Source organism: Lepisosteus oculatus, chromosome 4 (assembly GCF_040954835.1).
Source record: "Lepisosteus oculatus isolate fLepOcu1 chromosome 4, fLepOcu1.hap2, whole genome shotgun sequence".
In the NCBI taxonomy this organism is placed as follows: domain Eukaryota; kingdom Metazoa; phylum Chordata; class Actinopteri; order Semionotiformes; family Lepisosteidae; genus Lepisosteus; species Lepisosteus oculatus.
Window position 1 is genome coordinate 17941102 of NC_090699.1, and position 20673 is coordinate 17961774.

At 44.1% G+C, this 20673-nt stretch overlaps 1 protein-coding gene across 2 annotated transcripts; it reads left to right on the forward strand.

Annotated features, from left to right (window-relative positions):
* Positions 1-236: 236 nt before the first annotated feature.
* samd8 (sterile alpha motif domain containing 8) lies at positions 237-18733 on the forward strand. 2 transcript variants are annotated; one of them, XM_006630257.3, is made up of 6 exons: positions 237-394; positions 9268-9854; positions 11866-11961; positions 12360-12477; positions 13636-13786; positions 14749-18733. In XM_006630257.3, exons 2-6 carry the CDS (start codon positions 9283-9285, stop codon positions 15051-15053), a joined length of 1242 nt encoding a protein of 413 aa, XP_006630320.2. In that variant the 5' UTR covers positions 237-394; positions 9268-9282; the 3' UTR covers positions 15054-18733. The 2 variants fall into 2 exon arrangements, with proteins under 2 accessions (XP_006630320.2, XP_069044980.1); XM_069188879.1 differs by lacking the exon at positions 237-394 and adding an exon at positions 5854-5872.
* The last annotated feature ends 1940 nt before the right edge of the window (positions 18734-20673 follow it).

Below are 20673 nucleotides of genomic sequence, written 5' to 3' on the forward strand. Positions count from 1 at the left end.
AATTGGTGCTAAAAAACAGAAGGTATATTTAGGTGTGTGCAGCCGAGAGTTTTGAAACTTAGTCTGGAAACGGCTGTATGGCCAAGATAAGTCACCTGTGACCCGAGTATGATCACCATCACGCCTGTGCCCAAGTGACCAGCAGAGGTCGCACTTTTTAAGGGCTCCGCGTCTTCGGCCTGTCAGAGCGGCCTTGGCGGCGCCGTCTTCCTGTGGAATAACTTCGCAGTTCCTGTTTACGGTGCGCAGTCGGAGCATGTTCGTTCAGTCAGAGAGCAATGATTTGGAGAAACTCTCCGACTGCCAGGCGTTCCGGGAACAGGTCGCACAGCAGCATGTGAGAAGATTACTTCATCAGCTGTGATTACGGTTGTCGAAGGAGCAGACGCCTCGGGTGAGTTACTCAGTCCTGTCCCCCTGTTAGTGAGCTTGGTTTGGGTGGGCACCCGAATTGTCTTCATCAGTGCACTTTCAGCCCCTCTCACTTGCTAGCTCTGATTTGTAATCGGTTGCTTTATTTCACTGTTTATTCGAGCGTCGCGGTACGTAAGCGGTCTTCGTTTTGTTTCGCGTCTCGATGGGGGGCTGCTGGTGAGAGGTGGCTGCCGAGCGCAATTCGTACACATACAAAAGCTTTTCTAACAAAACTGGAAGGTGGATCTGCTCCTCTGTGCAGTTATATGACTGCCTGCTCCATTTGGGAACTCTCTTTGTTTTGTACAATACTTTTATTTTAAAAAAAAGGGTTAAACCGTCGTCCGTTGCCTGGTTAAAACCTCGTATTTGAAGAGGAGCTTGAATGCCGTTGGCCTTAAGCGTTCCGGTTAATTCCTTTTCTCATTTAAACGTAAGTCAAATTTATATCGAGTTCTGCCTTAAAACAGCGACCTGTACATACAGCGGGGCTCGCTGCTGGGGCAGTCTGAGTGAGGTACCTGACTCGGCGGGACAACAGCAGGGCTTCGGACCCACGGCCCCGCGGGTCCAGGTCGCCTCCCCGGCGTGTGAAGAGTAAACGAGGTCTGGTCCCTCGTTTCACAACAGCTTTCGAAAGCGTCGGGGTTCGCACGCACCCCGAAGTGTGTGTGTGTTGGGGGGTACTTGCGGGAGCCCCAGCGCTGTATCGGTTCCCCGGAGGGGAAAGTCTTTTCTCCCCGGTGGAAAGGTATCCCGTGTTGTACGAGGGCTGGACTCTAGTCTTTCATGGAAAGTGATAGTGTCACAGCAGTCTTCGTGTTCACTTCCTCGGTTTAAATACCTCGGTGTTTCTTACCGTACAGGTTGCACTCGCTGAAGCTCATTTAGACGTTGGGGGGGAAAGCCCAGTCATTTTAATTGCGATCCAGTTGTTGTTTTTTATTAAATCATTTTTGTTTTTGCTAGGGCGGCTTATAATCTCGTTCATTTAGCCCACGGAAAAGAGAGCCGTGAACGAAGGTGAAGAACGTCTCGAACTCTCACGATTCACTTATTGAGAAAGCGAAGTTCTAGTCCTTTAATTCTGGGGTAGTACTATTAGTAGAGACTTTTTATCTACTAGGGCTCTGTCGAAAAGCGATTCTTGTATTTTCGTGTGTGCAAGTGTACAGGGACCCAGAGCACAATTCATTGGCGTGTTATCCGTTTATTTCTCGCTTCTTAAAGGGGACATTTTAACGTTTTTTTCACCTTCTTGACAAAGCTATTAAATACACTCTGATCTATCTGCGAGTTTGTCCGAGTTCGCCCAGAGCCACGTAAAACTGAGATTACGTGTGTTACCTCATGGTTGACTGTTTTCAAGACCCTTTCATAGCCGGCAGACATTAAACGTCTCTTTATATTATATATGTTTATTTTACAATAATATTTATAATTAAGAGTTACACTTGCTTCAAGCTACATGTGAAAAATGAAGGAAAAACTATAATGTTCAAGACCACAAGCATTAAAGTAGGCTAAATGTTACTTATTTAATCTCCTTTTGTTGATAGACTAGGTATTGTTTGTGTTGCGTTTTGTTTTAGGAGACTCTTGCTTGTTTGAACTGGAATATTAGAGGTAGCTTGATCCTTGAGGACTTTGACTTTGCAGGCTGAGATTATATCTATACAGACTGCATAACTGTTATGCAGCACCTTTATCAAGAGCACTGAAAAGCAGTAATTTAAGCAGGTTTCAAGATAGTGATATCCCCTGTATTGATAAGGCCCCGTCTCCCACATTGTAAGGTGAGGAAGGCTTTCTCTGGCACCAGTCCTGTGCTGAGTGCCCTGTGTGGTGCATCACAGAGAGAGCACTAATCAGTCATTGATCGCTCAGCCTCTCACACAGGGTCCTGCAGTGCCTTTGGCACTTGTACCTGAAGTGAAGTTATTTATGAAAGTGTTCTTTTGACTTAACTGTTTCAGGAGGGTAGGTAATGTTGCTGGTCTGGAATTCCCTAGGCGTCTATAGGTAAAAGATGTTGGTGCTAAGTGTGGCTCATGGCTTTTAGTTAGTTGGTGCATTAGTGGACCTAGTTTCAGATACAGGTGCTAGAAGTCATGCCTTCATCTGTGTCAGTCAGACCCAGAGCTGACCCTTGTGGGCAGTGCTCACTTTGCAGATGTGGGAGGCTCCTGGTGTGGAATTAGTCCTGTGTGGAGACGTCTCTCTCTGTCCATGTCGGCGTGGCATGTGTCTGGGCTGCGAGGAGTGGAGTTAACCGTTAACGTTCTGCTCCGTGGGACAAGTACAGGCCTGAGTATGGGTAGCATTTCGGCTCGACTCTCACATGTGTGCAGATGTGGCGCAACAGGTCTGAGTTGTTTTGGGACGACATCTGAGGGTTAAAAGCTTGAAAGCTCAAATTTGAGAGGGGTAGTCCATCACGGAGGAGTCCAGTTCTGGTCCTGCAGGGCCGGTGTCACTGCAGGTTTTTGGAGTTTTGCAGCAGCACATGAAGAGCTGGGAGATGCTGCTAAATTGGTCCAGTTAAACCAGTAACCAGCTGGCTTAGCTAGTTAAGAGTTGAGTTGTACCCGGTTGAGGATCTGGCCTATCTAACGAAAGTGCTTTTGGCTCATGTTAACGACGGGGTCCGAGCTGTGATTGTTGCAAATGTAGACCTTACATCCTGCTAGACACCAAATCTATAGTTAGAAATGAGTCCCTGCATACTTGGTGACTGTCCAGTTCCTTTGGCAATACGGTACATATCGTAGCTGTCCTTCCACTGGTTCCAGCGAGTTACATCTCTGAAGAAGAGAGGACACTAAGGTACAAAAGGGCTGTGCCATTTGCTTGCTGCTGTAATGTGCCTTTGTTTTTGCTCTTTCAACAGTCCTGCTGCGGTTTGGTCAGGCTGGCACTGATAAGAGTGTGTTAATTATAGAGGCTGGATTTTATTTGCTTTCATCTTATAGGCAGTGTCACTTCTATAGCTCTTTGTCTGCTGTGTCATGGTAGATATTAGGGAGCAGCTCTTTCAGCTGTCAAAATATGAAGCTGTTTTTGGACTTTGCTGAGATTTTTTTTAACACAAAAATTACAGTTTCTGAGCCGGTAGTTGCCTGTTATGTGAAGCCTAACCTATTTAATCCACAAACTTTCCCAAAACCAACTATTTATTAACTAGTCTATGAAATATATCTTTGAAGCCCTTCTTGACTCACGACTAGCTGGAAACCTGATTTTCCTCATGCTGAAGATCGTATCTTCAGTGGGGGTGTTTGCGGACCACTATGTTCTCTGTACTTTTCTGCTGTGCTGTGGCAGCATGTCAGCTGCTTGCCGTGTAGTGGAAGTGCGTTTCTGCCCGCTGAAGCTCCTGTGCTATGGATCAGTATGCTAATTTGGTGTAGGAAAATGATAAGATCACTTTATTGGGCATATACAATTTCTTGCATTAGGAATTTGTCTTTTCGCATACCCCAGCTTGCTCTCCATGAGGCACACAGACGAGGAGCGAGAAGCTTGGGGTCAGAGTGCAGCGCATTTATACGGCGTCCCTGGAGCAGTTGGGGTTAAGGGGCCGAATGGAGACTGATTCCTCTGCTGGCCGCAGGATTTGAACCGGCAACCTTCCAGCCACAGGCACAGATCCTGAGCCACAGAGCCACCGCTCCGCCCCAGTTCCTTTGTTTATGCATCAAAGTCGAGTCCTATAATAACCTCATCCAAATGAATGAGAAATTTTGCTCAAGAGGTGCTTGGGCATAATTACTACTGAATTTGGCTGAAGCTTTTATTAAATGATTGTGACAGAAGGCATAAAGTACTGTACTGTAGTGTTACTAGTAATACTGCGGTAACCCAACTTCCTGAAGTCCACCTGCTGTTCCCTTCTGTTCCCAGTGGTGCCAGTGTCTGAGCTCAGTGCCTCGTTTGTGTCTGGCAACTGAATATGAGCTCTGTTTTGTCCTGATTGTATTGTTTCTGTGACCAGGGCTAAGCCTGCATGCCTGCCAGCTGGCCTCATGTTTACATTAAATCCAATTTGGGATCTTCTGTACCATTAGCACTTTGAAATGAGAGCATGGATCACTGTGATTGGCATGCTAGTGTTACGCCATATTTCTCCTTCTTTGTTTTGTTTAACCTCTGAGTACTCCCATCTGTCACGGACCTCCAGAGGCAGTTTCTGCCTGGAATGATGTCCTCTTTAACATTTTGTAATAACTTTGTAAGTACAGACGGCATTGGCCATTTCCAGGGCTTAAACTAGAGCTTCGCCTGGACTCCTTCCCTGTGAAGGACCTGTGGGTGTGGAGTGCCGTCCCCTGCCTAGTGGAGTGGACTTGGTTGATCACAACGCAGTGGATCCACAGGTCTGTGGGTGTGGCAGTGGCACACGTGCGCTCGGTGAGTAACCGAGCAGGAGCAGACTCCCATCTGCCACGTGATGTGAAAATGAGCGAGTCTCTCTGATCACAGTACTCTCAGATAAACTTCTAGCTGTTTGTACTGGTTACTGGTCTTCAGATCCCAGCAGCTGGTTTCATAATGAATGAGCTTTGTGCTCTGTTAGTGAGGTATGACATTCAGACTCTCTTCCTCAGATTTCTGATGTGTATTTCATTTCCCAGGAGCAGTGAAGTTGAATCTTTCAGCTCCGCTTGCATTTCTGCAGCATGCCTGAGGTTACACCCTTGACACCCGACTCTAATCAAATACACGTGTATTTGCTCTAAAATGAGAAAGCGGTTTGAAATGGGTTTGAGTGCTTTTGCCAACGCCTAGACTCTGGTATCGGAGAGAGTGACTAAACAGTTGAAACTTTTTTTTCCTTTATTGCACTTCATTTTTTTCAGCTTTGCCGTGCGACTAAATTTATACACACTGACAACTTTTCAGTTTCTCTCAGACCAGACCTATAAATGTGTTGTGCGGTACAGTATATATCTAACATCTACTGTATATTCAGAAGTCTTGATTTGTTAAATGCAGTTTGATCTGTTTCTGGCACTGATCCCACAGATTATCCCATTTGTACACACATTTCAAAAGTTTGAAATGAAAGACGTAGGCCTTAATAGTTAATAAAAGCCTTAGGTTTAAAGGCAAGGCTTTACTTTTTTTTAGTGACCTTAATATATTGGCAGCATTCTTTTTCTTAAACACGGCCAAAGTGTCTTTCACAACAAGTGTTGCTGCTTAACCTTGGAACGGATCACCAGTGGGAATGAGCCTATCTGGTATTATAGAAAACCAGGCTGTCGGTGTAAGTGTTCACTGTTCACTCTCTGATACAGGGAAGTGGCAGTCTTGAGCAATCCCAGTTTTTGCTGAAGTTTCAACTTGCGCCATAATTCTTCCTCGCACGGGGTACTGCCCCTTTAGAGGAGAAAAGGTTATTGAGCTTCTGCTCGAGATTAGGCTGAGAACCTTGGAATGGAGACAGGACGCCATGGTGAGCTGTCAAGCCGTTAGAACATTAAAATGGCCCCATTGATGGGAGAGGCCTTAATGGAATAGTTTAATCACTGTAATGCTGCTGTAAGGAAAGTGAATGGGAGGCTTACTGATGAATGGATGTTGCGTTGATTTGACAGGCAGTTAGTTTGGTTTCTAAAAACTGTTAATGTGTTAGTTGTCCAGTTAGGGGAAAAAACTGCTAGTAGAATCTTATTTGAAGTGAGGCACAAATATAATTTCTATTTTTGTAAAACCTTAAAATATGGGGTGGAAAAAGCCAGATTGAGTCAGAAATTTAAGTTTTCATTTGTGTGCAGCATATTATTCTTGCATCATATTTTCTGTTTGGTTAGTTTTCTCAATTAAACCTGTAGAATTACCCCCTGTATATTGTATATTGTGCTGTGGATAGGTGTTATGGATGTGTTGACCATTTGCTCAAGTGACTATATTTTGAGTAGCTGCAGCACTTGTCATGTATTAAATCAGCTGAACGCTGTTGGATGGTATGAGCTGGTGTTGGTTTGTCTGCAGTGGTGTACAGCCCACCTGCGACAAGTCCGAGCGCTGTAGCACATGCCATCACTATCATGCTCATCCCTGCTGGAACACTGCTAAGGAAGCTATTGTTTCCATGGCAGCGAGCCACAGCTCGCTCATCTGTCAATCAGAGCCTGTTGTCATGGATACATAGCCTGACAGGAAACCTGTTTCACCTGTGGGCAGTTCTTGACCACTCCCATCGCAGGGAGTGGTCAAGAACTGCCCACAGTTCTTGACCACTCCCTGCTCCAGCAGTGCTCTGTGCTTTGTTGTAGTGTTTACTAGGCGCCTCTAAATTCTCTGGCTCTCTTCCTTGTCTGGCGCCTTTGCCTTTGGATCCTCATCCCTGGTTTGGCTTGACTTTGTCTCCTGGGTTTGCTTCTTTGTACTGTTATTTTCTGGCTTTGAACCCTGTTACATATTCAGATTACTGCTCTCAACTGTGTTTCTCTGTACTGTCCCTTGTCTTTTGCCTGGCTATGAACACTGTGTTCTCGGGCTGTGACCCTGAATTGTGTTTTGTGTGTTTACATGTTTACTGCTGCCTGCTCAGCTACTTATTTCTCCCTGCGTTTGGCTTCTTCCTTTGAAACTTGGGCTGCAATTTCCATGAGCAGCGAACATTACAAACGCAATCCTGCCACTGTCAGGGTGTCATCTTAATTTTTCACCTTTCAATTGGGCTATCCTGTTCTTCCATACCCCCTCTGGGATCGTAGCTCTTCCATGGCATTCCCCACTTGAGAGAGACTGTGGGGTCCTCTTCTTCCTGGGCTGCTCTTCACTTGGCTCTGCTCTCAGACAGTGCTAGATTTTCTCACCAACTCTTCGCTCTCTGTCTTCATTAATCTCCAGGCATTGGAGTATTCAACCTTCAAAGCTGCTAGGTCTTTCTGACGTCTGTACGTTTCAAGGGCAGTATAAGTCTCAGGACCTGCATCCACACTCTGAGTATTTAATTTAAGACTCAGCAGTAGAGGCTACGAGTTGGAAATGGTCTGTGCCAGTGATGTTTTTAAAAGTTGAGATCAAAAGAAATTAATTTTGTAAGCATTTATGAACAGATTTTTGAAACACTCTTGTGGAGTGAGTCAGCATGATACAACATTAGAAATTGTGATTTTATTTTGTCTTGTATGAAAATCAAGACTATCCTGGCCTTAAGCACTATTATCTGTGATGTAATGCGTAATGTAATGGTCTGTCCCTGTCCACAAATCTCTACATCATAATCTCCGTTTCAAAATAAATGCTGCTGTGGCTTTTGGTCTAGATTGCTAATGCCTAAAATTCTGACCACAGCAATAATGGGGGGAAAAAAGTCACATGAACTTAGATCATCGTTCTACATTAGACACAGCATATTCATTTTGTGTTCAGTAAGGATGTTTTCAGCTTTAAAAAAAAAGTTAACTGATATGACTTGTTAGAAATCTGACTAAAGGTCATGAAACGCAGATAAAATGCCCAGTCCTGAAAACATTTTTTTAAGAGAGGAAGAGTTTAGGGCTCTGGGACCAGTTTTTCTGAGCGTGCCTGTTAAAGTTGGCACAGTCAATAGATCTGTACAGTATGGAGGCTTTGAGGATATTGTGACATAATGGCGTATTACCATTATTAGAAATTCAAGAAGGAAGCACTTAGCCATCGTCGGTTTCACTGATGAATAAAGTGATTAAATGCCAGTATTCAGAAGCCACTCTCGGGAAGTTTAAGACAGGAAGACATGCCAGAGAACCTGACTGAAACTGCTGAATATCAAAAGAAACCCCCCACTGGTTTAATATTTTAGAAACTAAAGGCTAAGGGTTTTGGCTATCGATTAAATGTTTTTGGCACCATTTAGAGTAATTGATCATTCATGACTGACTGATACTCTTCAGTGCCTTTGTTGTAAGAGCACTTCATTAGTGAGAGAGTGGATTGGGCTCAGGTGATGAGGTGGTTTAATCTCCTGGTGAAAATCGAGAAAGGAAATAATGTTTCACTCTTATCAAGAGGAGATGGTCTTCCGCCATAAGTGTGTTGCAGGCTAGACTGAGTTACCTGGAAGAACCTGTCGGCAGTGGAGCCAGATTCTCCAATAACAAGTGGAGTTTTCTGTAGAACAGCCAGATGGGTCTCAGTGAGTGTGACATGCGCACATCATGCTGATTGCTGTACAACAGACCAGTTGATGGGGAGGTCTAGGTGTGCTGGTGTGATCAGGAATATCTAATCTCTCAGCCTCCTCTTGTAGAAGTTGATGACAGCCGGGCTGCATGATGCTACACCGATCATGTCCTGGGACCCCACTTGTGCTCGTGTAACAACAGCTTGTTGCAAGATGAAAACCTGACGGTTAATTTCATAAATACCCTACTCCCCGGACTTGAGGCCCATGGAACACCTGCAGATTGAACTGGGATGACATGTGCCATCAAGGGCTCAGAGACCAGTAAACAGTCACATTTGTCCAGGTCATGTTCCTGCCAATGATCACAGTTCCACAAGCCAAGTGAAAGGATCTTAGTGAAAGGCATGCATCACACGTGTACCGTTTATACGGCTTCCTCATGGTAACCACACAGCCTGAAAGCCTGCGACTTTCCCCCTCTTTATCAAGCCCCCTGATACCGAACGTCTATGCAAAGTGAATTGCCCTCTGTCATCTCTGTCTGTTTGTTTAGAGAAAGACTGGCCTTTGTTCCTCTCCTGTTGCAGGACAGGGCTAAGTTTCTTCTGAGGCTTAGCGCCGACTCTGGCCGAGTGCGCTCTGCGCCCCCTGCCCTCTGGAGCCGAGGCGGCTGTCCAGGGAGTTCTGCTGCTGCTGCTGCTAGTAACCTCCCCCGTGTTCCTCTGTTCCAGCCAGGGCAGGCGGAGATGGCAGGAGGCCAGCTGACCGTGCGGCGCTGGACGACGAAGCACGTGGCCCGGTGGCTGAGGGAGGAGGGCTTCAGCGACTACGTGGACCTCCTGTGCAACAGGCACCGGCTGGACGGCACCTCGCTGCTGTCGCTGACCGAGTACGACCTCCGCTCCCCGCCCCTGGAGCTGAAGGTGCTGGGGGACATAAAGCGTCTGATGGTCTCCATCCGCAAGCTGCAGAAGCAGAACAGCGACGTCCTGGAGGAGCTGGGGTACACGTGCGAGGGCTGGCCCGCGGCCGCCGGGGCGCCCCAACTGCAGGCCGCCGACTGGCTGTGCAACGGGGACCCGGCGCGGGACTGCGACGGCGCCCTCTCCAGCCTGGGCGCAGAGCCCTACCAGCCGTACGCCAACGGGAAGTACAAGCAGCACCCGCGCCGGCTGGACCCCGAGTACTGGAAGACCGTCCTGAGCTGCGTGTACGTCGTCTTTGTGTTCGGGTTCACGTCCTTCGTCATGGTGATCGTGCACGAGCGGGTGCCCGACATGCGCACCTACCCGCCGCTGCCCGACATTTTCCTGGACAGGTGGGTGTTCCCCCCGGGTGCCGGGTTCTGCAGCCTGAAGCCCTGCAGGGGCTTTCCGAGGCCTCTGGTTTGTAACCTTTTGGCCCACCTGGCCTGTGAGATAGGTCGTAGCTGATGGATCCAAGGATCTCCTCCAGCTGCTTCTCGTAAGAAGAAAGGGTATTGGCTTTAAACACATGCCTGTACAGCTCCTTCCAGACTCCTGCCACCATCTCTGTAAAGGGTGTCCTCTTTTTGAGGATCTCGCTGTGCTGTTTTATCAGCTTCAGATACTTGGCTGTGTAATCTGTTCCACATTCCCACAATCCAAAAGTTCGTGTGACAGTTGCTCTTTGAACTAGTGCTGAAGGTTGGCTGACACCTTTTTGTGAATTTCTAAGCGCGAGGCAAGTAACGCGTTTTTAACCAGAGTGAGAGAGTTCGAGAACTGCAAATGTGGGATGGGCACAGTTTTTCATGTTGCTCTTCCAGTATTCTACACTCACACAGTGGATTGGGCACTGTGTGAATCACTGTGTGATTGTGTACCACGACACAATCAGATTTCAGGAGGAGCTTCGCACATAGAAATGTATGAACATAATTAGCATTATGTTATGCATTATAACATATTCATAAAATTCCCAAGCGTTCATGGTTTAACGCATATGCCGGCAATACAGTGTAAAAACAGAGGACTCTTTTGGCTGCCAGCCTGCTGTATTGTAAAGTAGCCTCTTATTTAACCTGCCTGAGTATTTTAAAGTGAAGTGAGGCGGATAGGCTGCTCACACTGATGATATGAACCTGATTTGACGCTGTTAAAAACAAAAGCCTGGACAGAAACAGTGAGAGACAAAACAGCTGACGGCAAGGATATCCGTGAAGGCCAAGGTTTGAAAAGTCTGGCTGCCGGTCGTGACGCATGGCTGATGTTAGGCGAAGCAGGGTGCATACAGTGGTTATGTTTCTAAAACTGGAGTCTAAACGGAACGCCTAGTTTCTGCCAGTAAACGTATGCTACAGAAGTGTACGAAGGTTTGGTAGGGTGTAGTCCTTGGCCAAGGCTGTTGGAATACTTGAGAAAGTCATAAATAGTAGGGTTTTTAGGTATTTGTTTACCTTTTGTATGATCTCTGACATTAAGAACTTCTTCCATCCATCCCAGATTTTTTTAATCTCTACATCCAGTTCAGGGTTGTGGGTGTGTCTGAGCCTGTTCTGGCAAGAGGAGGCCACAATACAGGCCTTGATAATCGCACGTGATGACCGCTGCGCCACTCTGCTGCCCGGGGTCTTATTTCTTGGAAAAGTAATGATGTTAGAGGCTACAATCTTTATCTTATCCCGATGCCTTCGTATCCAGAGTAGAAGTGCAAAGGTCCTTGCGTCCCGTGTGGATGAACTGCCTGCTGCTTCACGGTGAATGAATTGGAAGGGTTCTCTCCTTAAGGGGCAGTTCTCACCTTGTACGTGAGCAATACTCATTCTGGTAGGGATGCTCTTTTCCATTTAAATTTCTCTTTGTTTCTTAGCTGACAAAAACAAAACAATTCCCACACTGAGTAATGTGCCCAGTACTTTTTGATGACATGAGTCCGAGCAGACTTTGCAGGTGTTCACCGAGTATGTGAAATGATGGTGGTTAAGCCTGCCCTGCCGGTGGAATAGGTTAACCTGTACACTGGGAAGATCAGCAGCGCTGCTCTGGAAATGGCCTGAAGGTTTGTCTTGTCCTGAAGCTGCAATCCTGATGCGGTCGATGTTTGTTTCCTCTCCGCACTGCTCGCGCTGTGATCGCAAAGTCAAGCTGCCCCGCCTGCTTTCAGAGCTGGAAACTGGGACGCGTGAGCACAGGCACAAAGATGGTAAAAAAAAAAACAGAGGAAAGAAGCTGATATAATCCCCCGACACACATGCAAAAAGTGGTAAAATATGATGTCCCTCTGCCACAGATGAATTAAAAGACATGTCCTGGAACGCCCTGTGTAGCCTAGCAGTGGTAAACTCTGGTTTTGTCTTTTTGTTGCAGTGTACCCAGAATACCTTGGGCCTTTGCCATGGCTGAAGCCTGCGGTGTGGTTCTGTGCAATATTTGGTTGCTGGTGCTGCTTCTTCACAAACACAGGTACTGTGACACGAGCTAAGAGAAGCTCTTTTCTGGGGGCGGTGCATGTGTAGTACATTCTACGGTTTTGTACACGGTGAGGGACAGCGATGTGCTCCTGGCTACTAATCCACTTAGGACTGTAATGGCTCCCTGCAGCTCAAGTCAATAGATGTTTTCTTGCCTTGTTCACATCAGTAATTGTTCAAATGCAAAACGTTTTGTTTCCGTTGTAGTCAGTGGTGTCATAGTCCTTGTGCCATTGTTTTCGTCCCCAGGTTCGTTCTTTGGAAAGTTCACTGGGCTGTTCGTGTTCAGAACTAACTTGCGCTAGGACACGCTGCTTGACAAGTTTAGTATCGTTTAGTCTGTGAACTTTTTGGCCTCTTAGCCTTCTGCCCATTGGAATGTCCTTGCAGGTCGATTCTCTTGCGTCGGCTGTGCAGTCTCATGGGAACTGTGTTCATGCTGCGCTGCGTCACGATGTTCGTCACCTCCCTCTCTGTGCCTGGACAGCACTTGCAGTGCTCAGGAAAGGCAAGTTGGCAGCTCTGAAACTGAGTGCTGCAGTTACTTTTGGTGTTTAATATAACATTTTGGTTATGTAATGCTCTAAAGAGGATTTCCTTTTTGACAAATCTCAATCACTCAGAGCCCAGAGCCCTGGCTGGTTAACCCCAGTCCACCCTCTGCGGTGCTTAGACAGCTGTACTCTGCTGCTTGGGGGGGAATCTCAGTCACAGTCGGCTGTGATGTGACGCAGGCTCGAACCCGTGGTCAGCCAGTGCTCAGGCGAGCACTTATACTGAGCCACTTTATCCTTTTTTAACATCCCCATAACCCATACGGAGAAGCCATTTACTTTTTTTAGCTTTCATGAAAAAAAAAATCTTTTTGTAAGATTCAGCTGCACATTTGGAGAGGCGCGCAGCTAGCGACTGAAGATTTTGCCCCGGTGCCACGTCAAGCTGCCTGTATAACTTTGAATCGATTTTCAGTCGTCATTCCACTAAAAGGGCTCCCACAGTTAGAGCGTTTGTGAAGTGCTGGAACATTTTAAGATGTAGTGTTTGGGCAGTTAAATGATGGGGCTGAATGGAAAATGTAGCCTATTAAATGTTCCAGTTGCCGAGTCCTACAGGCAAGCTCCAGCGTATAACAAATGTCAGTATATCAGAATTCCTTCTCCAGCTCTGGTAGAAATTATTTTCATTTTTCCCTTAATTTTCTCTTTATATACATTTCTTTAAAAATTGCTAGGCAGCACTTTCCTTTTTGTAGCTAGAATGTAAAACCTTAAGGTTTATCTTCTCACCAGATCTTTGTATACGCAGTCTTATTTGACTCTCACTTGAATCTGTTAAAAGAAGATGCTGTTGGAGTATAAGATGACTTCCTCTTGTTTCTGTGGCTTCACATCTAGTTTATTTGGCAAGTAGTATCTAATTGATTCACATTCATCGTACATCATTTCTTTAACAACATAGAGGAGAGCTTGTTCCATACTCCCACTCCCCTTGGTGTAACGGCGTGCCTCTGCTGGGAAGAAATCTGCTGGGTTGACTTGTTTCTAAACGTTTTAAAACATGCTGGAAGCCCAGAATAGGATGGGCCATGATATGTACAGTGATTGTACACAGTTGAAGTGAGAACTTTTTTCCTGGTTCATTTCCCCCCAAATTCTGCCTCTTCCAGATCTATGGGGACATTTGGGCGAAACTGCGACGAGCCGTGGCCATCTGGAGTGGCTTCGGGATGACACTGACCGGGGTGCACACGTGTGGCGATTATATGTTCAGCGGGCACACAGTCGTTCTGACAATGCTGAACTTCTTTGTGACGGAATGTAAGTGCAGAACGGAATGTTCTAGGTGTAATAACAGCGGTTCGACTGTAGTAGTACGCAGCGGTTGCTCTGCAAATCCCTCGGTTAGAATGACATTAGAACACTTTTTATACATTTAATATCTTATTTTATACCTCTGTTCTACATGCAGTTACTGTGTGGCTTGAAAAAGCTGTGAGTAATACAAACTACATGAGATGCATCTAAACTTCCCCAGTCTTATGCCACAGAGATGAGTTGTTTTAGTTTACCAGTGACTCCAGTTACTAACTGGTTGTGTTTTAGAAGGTAAAAATCCTTAAATGTAATAGCCGGATTTGAAGTAGGAAGTGTTTCTTGAGTAAGTTTAAGTAGGTAGCTGCGTCAGTATGTGTAGGCTGCAAAGGAACAAGTTAAGGTTTATTCCATGCTGAAAAGAAACAACGTTGGAACCTTCTTCAGGTGTGGAAGCCCAACAGTTGAAACATTGTTTTTCTTTTCTTCCCTTCAACATGGAATAAACCTTCACTTGTTCCAGTGTTTCTTGAATGTCTTGCTACGCCTCTGCTGCCATCAGGTGGTCTTTGTCATTATTGCACAAAATTCAAATTCCTGGGACAACAGCACCTCAGTTCTGTCATGGAGTGTTAGATCACTGATGAAATGTCAGGAAAAACATGGTGTAAGTTTATCGATGGTGATTTTTTTTTTCCCCCCACATACTACTGTTCATGTAGCAAAACGGTACATGAAAAATCAGAGACGTAGTGAAATGTGGTCACAGTAGGATCTGGATATGCAAAGTGTATTGTGGTTCTGCCACAAACTACGCAAGTCCTCAAAGTAAAAATAAAATGACAATGTTCTGCATTACACTCTGCAGTAACAGACAAAAGCAACGCAAAGGGAGGCAGACATTGGGATGAAGAACCAGAGAAGGGGAAAGAACCATTAAGATGTATTTTCTTCTTTCATTCTCCTAGATACTCCAAGAACCTGGAATTTCATACACACTCTTTCTTGGGTTTTAAACCTGTTTGGCATCTTCTTCATCCTGGCTGCCCACGAGCACTACTCGATCGACGTCTTCATCGCCTTCTACATCACCACGAGACTGTTCCTCTACTACCACACGCTGGCGAACACCCGGGCCTACCAGCAGAGCCGCCGGGCCCGCATCTGGTTCCCCATGTTCTCCTTCTTCGAGTGCAACGTCAACGGGCCAGTGCCCAACGAGTACTGCTGGCCCTTCTCCAGGCCCACCTTCATGAGGAGGCTGATAGGATAGAGCCCTGGGCCCGGCTCCGGAGCCCCGGAGCAGGTGTGTTTCGCGGGGCCCCAGGTGAGGCACGAGTCTGCCCGCGACACAGCGTTCGCGGAGGAGCTACAGAGTGACCTGGTGAATTGTTCTATTTGGGGGATAGATGATTTGCACAAAACATCCTGTTGAAATCCTGTTGACACCCTTTCGGCTGTTATTAGGCGGAGAGGCCTGCGCTCCAGGTGACTGCGGGAGGGCCACCGTCGGCCTGCACCGGAGAAAGAAGCTCGAGACCTGGGCACGGTTTCTCTCTCTTCCCCGTCTGCTTGAAACTCGACTTGCCTCCCCCATAACACGTCAAATGTTTTACTGAAGAGCTATATTGTTGTTGAGGAAAAATTCCTTTTTTGTCCCAAATTGAAGTGAGAAAACGAAACGTGTTTACCGCGGTGTGCAGTTTGGTTATTGGGGACATTTTTGAAAATCGTACGGAATATTAGATATTGCGTACCTGGGCAACACGTACCGCTGCTGAAATGGCAGCAAGTTAAACTCGTGTTAAAGAGAAAGGTGGCACCATTCCTTGAGATATAGTGAGTAAAATGATTGAATAAGTTGGGTTATACTAAAAGGGTGGCGGTGTTGACATTGAAGAAGTTATTAATCATTGTGTCCGCAGTGCACAGCTTTGGTTTGAGTATTGAAATGCTCTCTCTTATGTGGACCTGTTGCAGCTCACTTACCCTGCATCCTGTCAGGCGATGACTGGTATCAGAGGAGGCTTCGTTTAAAAACCTCTCCAAAGACTGGAACAGAAATCATCACTTTAGACATTATTCCATTTGTCATTGTGGTATTCATAGAAATATTTTCTTGATGCTAACAAACCAAACTTTTATTTAACCAATTTGGACTTTGCACAGTTCTGTTATACCCACTGTTTTTTCATCACAGATGTTCGAACTTGAACAAGGTGAGCTGTGATCAAAATTGATGGCTCTGAGCTCCCTATACGTTTGAGCCCTGATAAGGCATTAAGAATGTAAACGTATGTAGTTCTGCTAAATTAAATTGGCTGTGAAGAAGCTTATGGAATTATCCGAAAAGTCAGAATTTTTTGACGTCACTTGAAAGAAACCTACAAGTAAAGCTGTGCACTTCAGATTAGATGACTTTATCTGCCTTTCCAGGATTTTCATTATTTTCTAAAAAGCTATTCATGTCTGTGTCTTAATTTATAGAGTATTTTTAAAAATATATATTTTTATTTAAATTTTGTAAATCACTGAAATTTTGCTTAAAAATGCAAAAACGGTATAACACTCAGAGTAATTCCTGGAAGTGATAATGGTTTACGGTGATGCACTAAATGAGATGGAATACTTTTGTCTTGAGGGATAAACTTTTGGGAGTGTGCTTCCTGCAGTGCACAGTGGTTAGACACATGCAAAAAACACTCCTCTAGCAGAGGTAAAGATTTAGCTGTGGCTCTTTTTGATCTTAATTCAATAAAATCTGATTTTTTTTATGCAGGTGGGTAGTAGGCATCTGTCCCTCATTGACCTGCATATGTGTCTGCATATAGACACCTGTACTGCAAATGTTTTATAAATACAGAATACAGCAAAACCATAAAAGTGCATTGCATTTAAACTGTCAGATTTAATATTTCCGCTTAATTTGTATCCAGTACATATTTTACAACCTTTATTACTGGGTGATGGAATTGATATTCAGCTCTGCATTGTCACACAATGGACAAGGGGATGTTACAGTTCTATGGTGCTCATGCTGAAATGAACTGAGGAAGGTTTTATCATGTAACAGTTGAAAATCTGTGTACGAATGTCGTTTTTGTTGCATATTCTCAAACGGAAACCCCAAGATGGAATTGTCATGAGGGCTGGTGATTATCGCCTCTCTGCATCGGAGTGACACCACAGTGAAAAGCATGAGAATGGCTAACTCGAACCTGGCAATGATGTGAGCACACTGTAGCTTCTGTAATGGAACAGCTCTTATATTTGGTTACATTACATTTGATCTGTCTTTGAGACTTTCTGTATGCGTCATCTTTGTCTATTTCATTGCAGAATTTTGGATTTCCTTGCTTTGAAAGATTCCCAGTTACAGACACCCCCTGTCCCACAGTTATAAAAAAGGTTCATTTTAACTTAAGTGACAGCTACATACAGTATGTGCATCTGTTCTTTCATAGCTTTCATGGCTTTGTTTCTAGCTCCTAAAAAGAAATGATTTTTTCCCCCAGTTTCCTTCATTGCATGGATTTAATTTCCACTTTTCTGTAAAGCAACCTATAGCAAAACATCAAGTCCTGTCCATGTTTAAAGGTTTTCTTTAAACGTTTGTGTGAATTATTGCTTTATAAACTTACATTGAACGGTCGATAATCAAAACCTTCCAAGTTTCCCAGATGTCCTCTTTTTACGTACCTACATTACAAATGCTGCAAGGTTAGGTATAATGCAGTCCTTTTTTATCACACCTGAGCCTCTGTTTTTTTTAAGCTGGAGTTACTGTAAGTACGACACACTCTTATACCATAAGCCTTTTCTTATGCAAATATGCAAAACACTTTACTGCTTAGCATCCTTTCTCTAGCTGATTGATTTTATTTTCTATTAAAAACTTAAAAAGTTCATTTATTTTGACAGCACTTGGATGGGAGTTATTGCACTAGCGCTGTGCTCCTTGTGAAGCACGTGATTATATTAAGCAGTTCCTCACTGCGCTGCCCTCAGAGTAGATAGTTTGTGAGGTGCAGTGCTTGTGTAGAGTGCTTCCAAATGACCAGGCAGCTGCTCACCAGGTTGCTTGATGACTTTAGTGCACTATAGTCTTTTTGTACCCAGGTTGCCCAGCTGTGAATAACTTCAGATTGATTCACTTGTTTAACATAAAAATGCACATCACGTGCTCTAGTTGCCATTAAAGATATTGGGGTGTGATTCTCATTCTCTAAACTCTGGTGTCATGCATTTAAGAGAAAGGGCCTCCAGTGGTACTGTAAGTAATGTTTTAATAAAGAGCACTAGCTAAGCTATGGTAGAACTACATTGAAATAACTACATAATGCAAAGTTCTTTTCCGTTTTGAAGTATTAACTAATTTTGTGTAATTGACTCAACTGCACTTTGGGGAGATGATTTTGTTTCAATGTTTACAGTTTTTTTTTTCTGTGCAGTATTCAGTAGACCTGTAGACATAGGGAAATTAGCAAGTGCTGACTGCTACAGTGTTCCCCTTGTTAGTACATGTAGGAAAGAAAATGTTTTTGAGCAATACAACTCGACACTACTTTTGGTTTTTCTTGCATATTTTATAGTGTCTTTTTGTCAAAACACATGAACAGAACAAAACCAGAAAAATGAGTACATCATCTGTTGGTTGCCTTGGTAGTGTACGTATTTTTACTCGGTTCTGTTTTTGTTTTCAATACCAATAACATTACATTGCCTGCAATTTAACATCTTTTCAGTGTCTTGTGTATATTTGACATTATCTTCAATAGACAAAGCAGATGAAATTTGTGTCTTTTAAAGGTGCAGCTCTTTGAAGTACAGATAGCATAACTCAAGGTTATACTGCATTATCAAAGGGTACTAAACCATTTAATACCTACATGTTGTTGCTTTACAACTCTGTGATAAGGCTGCTGCAATAAATAAAAAACCTTTTTTCAAATAGATTGGTCTTCTTATTGTATGGCATTGAAACACCAGTAGGTATAATGAGCCATTTGGTTTCTGGATTCCACCATCATACACGGTGTAGGATGGTTCTTGTTTTAATGTTTTTTTCTGCTATTTCTGTTGCTTAATCACTGCATCACAAACATTCGTACAGTATTGCCTGTATTTTATAACCCACACTATTGAACTTTAAGTTCCAAGCATTCCAGGCTGTGCTGAGGACTTTCTTGTCACAATACACTGCTTTAACCCTGGTAAAGGCTCTGCTGTCTTTCATTGCAATCCAGTCCCATTGCAAGTCTTGATTGCAAAGCCCAGTCCTTTCTCTTTTCACCAGGCTTCACAGAGATCCCCATGTCCAGGCACTGCTCTAGTGGCAATGTTAGTGTGAAACGTGAAAGAATGACGCTTTTCAACACGTTTCAGTTTACCAGCAGGATGTGTGTATGCAGAGGTCTCGGGACAATTAAGAAGGATGTTTTCCCAATATGACAAAGTTGAGTTTTTCCCCACTTTCCTGTTTATTCTTACTCGGACTTAGTAAAGGTTTTGACCGGCAGGCTGATGTTTTCTGTTGATTTTTTTCCAAACAACTTGCTTTCCCCTTGCCTTAGATATCCTGTTACCACACATTTCCTACACTGATGAAAGGAAGTTAAAGAGCTGTGGCACTGGACAGGGGAGGGTCCCGCGGTGCGTCCAGCAGCGTATTGAATGGGAACGATGAAATACAAGGTCAATTATTATAACCTGCTTCTCATGACTGGAATGTCCTTTTACTAACATTCTTCAAAATACTCACTCTTACAGAGAAATAAGCTTTAACACTAATGCCTATGGTGAAAAACTAAAGCAGTTCGGCTAAAATCTTAAATATACCTAATTGGCAAAGGTTTATTTTTACTTATGAAGATCATTTCATGTGTAATAATTCCCCAACAGTGTATTGATGAGTATAAGCCACCACTATAAGAAAATACACAAATCACAGTAGAATTCAGTATATTAAAAGGCAGTGAGACAACTTGTAGGTTCCTTCACTTTTATTCACTCATGGTATAATAAGTGATTTTTTTTTTTAAGCTGGGGTCTGATGTTTATCCAGAAAAGTTTGATATCTGCTATAAAGCCAGATGTTGATCCCTGTTTGATGTAGGTTTAAATTGAAGAGATTGAAAACCTTTACATCTCAGAAAATCTTGAAAATGACAAAAGACATTCTCCTGAATGACCGCTTGCTTAACATCATGGCACAACAACCTGAAGTACACCACTCAGAGGATAACACTCAAGGGACTGGACTGACCATCAGAATCACCCTATTCTAAGGAAAATCACTGGTGGACCTAAGGAGACAATGACTGCAAGGAAACTAATGCATTAAAATTTACTTGTTGCTGCTTGCTTGGAACAATAGTGAAAAAACGATTCAAACTTTTTAACATCAACTCATTTAGTGTTTAAAAAAATTAGTAACGCATAAAGAATCATGACCAGGACAAACGAAGAAATATTTGATGCATTAGTGTACGTATCCATGCATTAATATCAATTTCTAAATGTAGTTATGTTCAACATAGGTCTGTGATTTCCTTATTTTAAAAAAAAGTTTCTGCAGAAAGGTAATGATTCGAAAATGGCTGTTGAATGCAATTCCCCAGAAAGGCATGGTTTGTTGGATGAGGAAGGCCATTTGGTAACTGATGTCGCGTAAAGGCGTTAAGAAATGCTGCAGACTGTATTAGGAATTTCTGCTGCAGACAGACACATCTGACGGTTCCGGCCGCTCCCGCAGGAAGGAAAAATACGGACGGTGATGTCACACATCGACCGGGGACATGCCCTCAGGTGGCACAACCTGGAAAAACTGCTGAAAATAACCACCAGGATACTTTCTTAATATGCATTTCATTTTCACAGACATACGTGTAAAA

Coding starts and splice junctions, on each gene's coding strand:
- samd8 (XM_069188879.1), top strand. Junction 12,478..13,635: donor ACTTGCAGTGCTCAGGAAAG/GCAAGTTGGCAG, acceptor TGCCTCTTCCAG/ATCTATGGGGACATTTGGGC. Junction 13,787..14,748: donor GAACTTCTTTGTGACGGAAT/GTAAGTGCAGAA, acceptor TCATTCTCCTAG/ATACTCCAAGAACCTGGAAT.